The 8,300-nt window shown below is 41.9% G+C and overlaps 1 protein-coding gene across 1 annotated transcript in view; it reads left to right on the forward strand.

Moving 5' to 3' along the window:
• Positions 1-5,771, forward strand: part of MMP23B (matrix metallopeptidase 23B) — a 32,475-nt gene extending 26,704 nt beyond the window's left edge. Inside the window, exon 8 of the mRNA XM_044278282.1 lies at positions 4,774-5,771. Within this exon, the coding sequence (XP_044134217.1) occupies positions 4,774-4,948 (175 nt within the window). The 3' untranslated portion in view covers positions 4,949-5,771. The remainder of the gene's footprint in view (positions 1-4,773) is intronic.
• Positions 5,772-8,300: the final 2,529 nt, after the last annotated feature.

An 8,300-nucleotide genomic window follows, 5' to 3' on the forward strand; every position in this document is an offset into this window, starting at 1 on the left:
TCTTTTTTTTTTTTTAACCCACCCCAAACCTAAATAATCATCTATTATCAATCAAGCTGGAACTCATTTTAGATCTTATTCTGATGCCTATGGCTATTTTCTATATATTACTCCACAGATCGGAAGGGTTGCCCCATCTGTGGGAGTGGGAGACCCCATAAGCCAGTTCACTCTGTCTCAATGTACACTAGTTGGCAACGAGTAGTACATAGTAGCTAACAATCTCTTTCTAATAAAACTAGAACCAGTAAATAGTTTTTCATGCTGAATTAAAATGATGTTTAATGGTGGCGAAACCCCTTTAACCTCTTCCTGACCTCTGCTGAACATGTACAGCGGAATTCACGGTTTTAAACATAGTGCCCGCTCATAGCCGCCGGGTGCCTGTTGTTTTACACAGCAGACACCCAGAGGCAATGTCTGTGATTGTCGATAATGGACATTTAACCCTTTAGATGTCATGGTCAATTGTGACCACCGCATCTCAAAAGGGCTTTCCCTGAGAACGATGCGCTCCTGGAGCCCGAATGGCTCCCCGTCGCTGAGATTGAGGGATCTATTCGCTTGTTGTGGCAGCCTTGGGCCTTCTGAATGCTCCGAGGTCTGCCAAAGCTATGTTCCTAATGGGTTCCATGGGAACATAAAGAACCTCCCATAGACTGCAATGGAAATGTATTGCAGTCTATGGGACAAGCGAGCTGATGATCACAAGTAAACGTCCTCTAGGGGGACTTGAAATGGTGAAAAGTATAAAAAAAATTGAATAAGATAAAAAAATAAAAAAAGGAAAAAAATTTGGTTAAACAAAAACAATATTTAACATTAAAATCATCTCCCCTTCCCCATATTAAAAATAAACTATAAAAAAAATCATTAGAACCGCAATGTCCCAAAATGCCCATACTATTAAAATATAAACATATTTATCCAATATGGGTGGACAGGATAACAAAAAAAACATCTAAATGTCTGATTTGCTGTTTTTTCATCGCTTTACCACCCAAAAAAGTTGGAATAAAAAGTGATCAATAAGTCATACACACTCCAAAATGGTATCAATAAAAGCTACAAATGAGCCCTTACACAGCTCCGCAGGTGTAAATAGGGTCAGAATACGGCAATGAAAAGATTTTTTTTCCAAAGTATTAAAACACTATAAAACTATATACAGTTGCAAGAAAAAGTATGTGAACCCTTTGGAATGATATGGATTTCTGCACAAATTGGTCACAAAATGTGATCTGATCTTCATCTAAGTCACAACAATAGACAATCACAGTCTGCTTAAACTAATAACACACAAAGAATTAAATGTTACCATGTTTTTATTGAACACACCATGTAAACATTCACAGTGCAGGTGGAAAAAGTATGTGAACCCCTAGACTAATGACATCTCCAAGAGCTAATTGGAGTGAGGTGTCAGCCAACTGGGGTCCAATCAATGAGATGAGATTGGAGGTGTTGGTTACAGCTGCCCTATTAAAAACACACACCAGTTCTGGGTTTTCTTTTCACAAGAAGCATTGCCTGATGTGAATGATGCCTCGCACAAAAGAGCTCTCAGAAGACCTACGACCTAAGAATTGTTGACTTGCATAAAGCTGGAAAGGGTTATAAAAGTATCTCCAAAAGCCTTGCTGTTCATCAGTCCACTATAAGACAAATTGTCTATAAATTGAGAAAGTTCAGCACTGCTGCTACTCTCCCTAGGAGTGGCCGTCCTGTAAAGATGACTGCAAGAGCACAGCGCAGACTGCTCAATGAGGTGAAGAAGAATCCTAGAGTGTCAGTTAAAGACTTACAAAAGTTTCTGGCATATGCTAACATCCCTGTTAGCGAATCTACGATACGTAAAACACTACACAAGAATAGATTTCATGGGAGGATACCACAGAGGAAGCCACTGCTGTCCAAAAAAAACATTGCTGCACGTTTACAGTTTGCACAAGAGCACCTGGATGTTCCACAGCAGTACTGGCAAAATATTCTGTGGACAGATGAAACCAAAGTTGAGTTGTTTGGAAGAAACACAGAACACTATGTGTGGAGAAAAAGAGGCACAGCACATCAACATGAAAACCTCATTCCAACTGTGAAGTATGGTGGTGGGGGCATCATGGTTTGGGGCTGCTTTGCTGCATCAGGGCCTGGACGGATTGCTATCATCGAAGGAAAAATGAATTCCCAGGTTTATCAAGACATTTTGCAGGAGAACTTAAGGCCATCTGTCCACCAGCTGAAGATCAACAGAAGATGGGTGTTGCAACAGGACAACAACCCAAAGCATAGAAGTAAATCAACAACAGAATTGCTTAAATAGAAGAAAATACGCCTTCTGGAATGGCCCAGTCAGAGTCCTGACCTCAACCCGATTGAGATGCTGTGGCATGACCTCAAGAAAGCGATTCACACCAGACATCCCAAGAATATTGCTGGACTGAAACAAATCTGTAAAGAGGAATGGTCAAGAATTACTCCTGACCGTTGTGCACGTCTGATCTGCAACTACGGGAAACGTTTGGTTGAAGTTATTGCTGCCAAATGAGATTCAACCAGTTATTAAATCCAAGGGTTCCCATACTTTTTCCACCTGCACTGTGAATGTTCACATGGTGTGTTCAATAAAAACATGGTAACATTTAATTCTTTGTGTGTTATTAGTTTAAGCAGACTGCGATTGTCTATTGTGACTTAGATGAAGATCAGATCACATTTTATGATCAATTTGTGCAGAAATCCATATCATTCCAAAGGGTTCACATACTTTTTCTTGCAACTGTAGATATCATATCGCTCTAGTTGAACTGACCCCAAAAATAAAGGTAACAGGGCAGTTGTACCACATAGAGAATATCCTAAAAAGGAAACCCATAAACTATGGCGGAATTGCTTTTTTTTTTCCAATTCCACCTCATTTGGAATTTTTTCCAGCTTCCCACTACATTGTATGCAATATTAAATGGTGCCGTTAGAAAGTGCAACTTGTCCCACAAAAAAAAACAAGCCCTCATACAGTACAGAAAGAGTTTTCTTTATTTTCATGACTATGAAAATTGTAGATTCACACTGAAGGCATCAAAACTATGAATTAACACATGTGGAAATATATACATAACAAAAAAGTGTGAAACAACTGAAAATATGTCATATTCTAGGTTCTTCAAAGTAGCCACCTTTTGCTTTGATTACTGCTTTACACACTCTTGGCATTCTCTTGATGAGCTTCAAGAGGTAGTCACCTGAAATGGTCTTCCAACAGTCTTGAAGGAGTTCCCAGAGATGCTTAGCACTTGTTGGCCCTTTTGCCTTCACTCTGCGGTCCAGCTCACCCCAAACCATCTTGATTGGGTTCAGGTCCAGTGACTGTGGAGGCCAGGTCATCTGGTGCAGCACCCCATCACTCTCCTTCATGGTCAAATAGCCCTTACACAGCCTGGAGGTGTGTTTGGGGTCATTGTCCTGTTAAAAAATAAATGATGGTCCAACTAAACGCAAACCGGATGGAATAGCATGCCGCTGCAAGATGCTGTGGTAGCCATGCTGGTTCAGTATGCCTTCAATTTTGAATAAATCCCCAACAGTGTCACCAGCAAAGCACCCCCACACCATTACACCTCCTCCTCCATGCTTCACGGTGGAAACCAGGCATGTAGAGTCCATCCGTTCACCTTTTCTGCATCGCACAAAGACACGGTGGTTGGAACCAAAGATCTCAAATTTGGACTCATCAGACCAAAGCACAGATTTCCACTGGTCTAATGTCCATTCCTTGTGTTCTTTAGCCCAAACAAGTCTCTTCTGCTTGTTGCCTGTCCTTAGCAGTGGTTTCCTAGCAGATATTCTACCATGAAGACCTGATTCACACAGTCTCCTCTTAACAGTTGTTCTAGAGATGTGTCTGCTGCTAGAACTGTGTGGCATTGACCTGGTCTCTAATCTGAGCTGCTGTTAACCTGCGATTTCTGAGGCTGGTGACTCGGATGAACTTATCCTCCGCAGCAGAGGTGACTCTTGGTCTTCCTTTCCTGGGGCGGTCCGCATGTGAGCCAGTTTCTTTGTAGTGCTTGATGGTTTTTGTGACTGCACTTGGGGACACTTTTAAAGTTTTCCCAATTTTTCGGACTGACTGACCTTCATTTCTTAAAGTTATGATGGCCACTCGTTTTTCTCTACTTAGCTGCTTTTTTCTTGCCATAATACAAATTCTAACAGTCTATTCAGTAGGACTATCAGCTGTGTATCCACCTGACTTCTCCACAACGCAACTGATGGTCCCAACCCCATTTATAAGGCAAGAAATCCCACTTATTAAACCTGACAGGGCACACCTGTGAAGTGAAAACTATTTCAGGTGACTACCTCTTGAAGCTCATCAAGAGAATGTCAAGAGTGTGCAAAGCAGTAATCAAAGCAAAAGGTGGCTACTTTGAAGAACCTAGAATATGACATATTTTCAGTTGTTTCACACTTTTTGTTATGTATATAATTCCACATGTGTTAATTCATAGTTTTGATGCCTTCAGTGTGAATCTACAATTTTCATAGTCATGAAAATAAAGAAAACTCTTTGAATGAGAAGGTGTGTCCAAACTTTTGGTCTATACTGTATGTTTATATGAACAAAAAATAAAAAAAGCTATGGCTTCGGTAAGGCAGAGAGTAAAAAAATGAAAACACAAAAAATTAAAAATCACAGGGTCCTGAAGGGGTAAACTATATGGTCATGAAGACCAGCTAATATTGCTGTTACCTATTTTCCTATGTCTACAGCTGGTACAAAGACAATGAGCTCCTGGAATACTCATATCCTGGATATCTGTTCCTCAGTGATGACCACATGAGTATAATCGCCAACGCCATCAATGAAGGCCTCTACACCTGCATAGTGAAGAAGAGGGATCGGGTGCTGACAACCTACTCATGGAATATAAAAGTACAAATGTGAGGGATCCAGTAGGTACATAGAATTTTGGACAACAGGGGACCAATGGATTGACGGACTATATGCACACATCACTGTTTCTCGACAGTAGCCATTTTTCTACGTTGATTCGTCAACCTGTCAATGCTTGGTGATGATGCAATGCATTTCTATCTACTGAGGGTATTTTTACGTTGTTAAGCTTTGCACATATTACCCTTACAGAAACATACATTTGCTAGGAAGATACAAAACCCCTAAATGGGGTGGATTGATGAATATTATTGACATTGCCATAGACCAGCGCCTTGAGCTATAGTGAACAGCTGGTTTCATGATTCTTAACCCCTGAGACACTACAGGGTTTCACAACTTCCCAGGAGCTGAAGAGCTACAAATGGCCTAAGGATGCGGTAACATGATATGGAATGGGACTGTAAGCATTGTGAACGGGGACACAAGGGATCCACACAACACATATCATTTGTCTCCTATCACTCTGGCAGTGAACAAGCAAAATAACGTCATGGATCCCAATCGCCATCCTAATCAATGTTCACAACTTAACTGGCTTCAATAGCAGCAGTTATTTTTGCGTCTGTGTGGACACTGATCTGGATGGTGATCTGGATTCAAGCAATGTCCCTAAGAAACCAAAACAACAAGTGTAGTCTTAAGATTACGGCAGCGAGTACAGGATCCTCAGGCTCCGACCCCCACACTTTGGGCTCATGCACACCAACGTATTTTCTTTCCGTGTCAGTTCCATTTTTTGGTGGACCGTACGCGGAACCATTCATTTCAATGGGTCCGCAAAAAAAAAAAAAAAAGTTACTCTGTGTGTTTTATTTTTCCGTATGTCCGTTCCGCAAAAACAATAGAACATGTCCTATTATTGTCCACATTACGGACAAGGATAGGATTCTTCTATTAGGAGCCAGCTGTTCCGTTCTGCAAAATACAGAATGCACACGGATATCATCCGTATTTTTTGCAGATCTGTGTTTAGCAGACTGCAAAATACATATTGTTGTGTGCATGAGCCCTTACAAGCATTAAGAACTCGACACAGAAGTAACAGTACAGGGCTAGAATTTCCGCTACAGGTTTTTTACTGCGTTTCTGGTGCGGATTTGACGCTGTGCATTCTAAAGGGTGAAATCTGGAGTGGAAATCATTAGCATAAATTGACATGTTGCAGATATGAAAACTACACCGCAGGTCCAATTTCTGCTGCGGATTTGTTCTTAAAGGACATCTGTCAGCAGATTTGTACCTATGACACTGGCTGACCTGTTACATGTGCGCTTGGCAGCTGAAGACATCTGTGTTGGTCCCATGTTCATATGTGCTGCATTGCTGAGAAAAATTATGTTTTAATATATGTAAATTAGCCTCTAATAGCAACGGGGGCGTTGCTGTAAGCCGTGTACCGGGGTGGGCTCCCCAGGATACAGCGAAGTCACAGACAAGAAAAGCGACACTGACACCAGCTTTATATGCAAGAACAGAAACTTTACTTTAACAATAGTGAAAACACAACAATATAAGTATACACAGACTAAGTTATACCCCAGGCCCACAGTCACCGTCACTGTCCGAGGGACAGGCCTAGCCCGATGGTGCACACAGCAGAGCCTGCAAGTCGTGCTGTGCTGCTAAAGAGGACACACCTAGCCAGTGGCGGACGCATCAGAGCCTGCAAGTCAAATACTGCGCCGTAGTCCAGTACAGAAAGGCCTAGCAAAACATATAACCCTAACCATCTAACTACTATAATGGCCTAGGCTAGTCTCTGTTACTTCAGGCGCCACACAGTAGAATACAATCAGTAACCAGATGTACTGACCTGCGTCCGTTCTGGGCCAGAGGATGCCGCTTACCCGGGATGGCCACCAACCTCTCAGCAACCGTGCGGCCTTGCTTGATAATAAAACTGCCCACACGCTGTACACTGTCTTCTCTCTTTCAAAGAGCCGGATCCAGTAAGGGGACAACAGCTAATCTCCTTCCTCTGCTTCTACATTCACTCCCGGACATCCGCAAGCCAGGATGGAATCGGATTCAGTCTCTCAAAGAACATTGCTTCCACCATGTCAGATCAGCACTTCCTGGTTTTCAGAAGCAGCAAGCATGAGTCATCATCTGCTTTACATATGCAGATCCCAGAGTGTGCTGACTGTGCTGCAAAACAGTGGCCTCTAGTGCCCGGAATGCCAAATGACAGCTCCAATACAAATTAAACATGAACATTATACAGGCAGAGTTTATCCACAATCTCACATTGCCATTACACCTACAGGCTCCGCTCTCTCTGCAACTGCTGCTCCCTCTCCACATGAAGATGTGGCAGTTGCAAAAAGAGCTGAGCATCTAGGTGTAACGGCAACGCCCCCGTTCCTCCTAGGGGCTAATTTTTATATAATAAAACATCATTGTTCTCAGCAATGCAGACACATATGAACATGGGACCAACACAGATGCCTTCAGCTGCTCAGCGCACATGGAACAGGTCAGTTTCAGGGGTACAAATCTGCTGAAAGATGCCCTTTAAAACCTCATCCACATCGCTGTTACTGTAAAACACTGCAGATATTTGCAGGCAATGCTGCTGTGTTTATGCCACATGTGGATATGCCCTCTGGGCATAGAAAACGGCAACAGCTTATTAGAAATGTACCATAATGTTCCCATGAGCAGGACTCAGACGGTAACCTGGCAGTAGTGTAGCCTCAGGCTTTGGGTCAGTACCTTCAAGCACTGATACCTCTGCACAGAAGCCAGATATTAATATGTTTTTTATTGTGCCTTGGCTGCAATACTTTTTCCTTTAAAATGCAGAAAGGTATTTTGTATTTACTCAGCATGGGGGGGGGGGGGTTGACTCCCGACCCCCATTTAAAATGCAATGCAAAATAACTGTAAATCTGTATATTCTTTGTATTTACATGAATCATTAAATCCCTTGTGTTCACTGACGGAGAGAGGCTAAATGTCCCTAAAAATACACACATGGGGAAGCTATCATACATGTACACTAACGTGCCCTATTTCATTTTCCTATGGTGCTACATTTTTATATATCATCCAGTGGAATGAAGATTATTTTAGCTTTACTGTCAATGTGTCTGGCAGAAAATCTGATTTAATAAATAATTTGTTAAGGAAAAAAGAAAAAAATTCAGGATTTGTATTTGTAAACTGGTCGCATTTGTAACATAAATTTCTGTGACAATCACAGCCGGATCATTCACCATAAGGAATAATATAAATCACAGGTGGCTGCAAGTTGCATGGCATTTTTAAAATGTTTGCACTGAATGATGCTGGGATGCGACACCAGACACAGCCCACCGACAGGAGTGGCAAAACAGCA

Source organism: Bufo gargarizans, chromosome 2 (genome assembly GCF_014858855.1).
Source record: "Bufo gargarizans isolate SCDJY-AF-19 chromosome 2, ASM1485885v1, whole genome shotgun sequence".
Taxonomy (NCBI): Eukaryota; Metazoa; Chordata; class Amphibia; order Anura; family Bufonidae; genus Bufo; species Bufo gargarizans.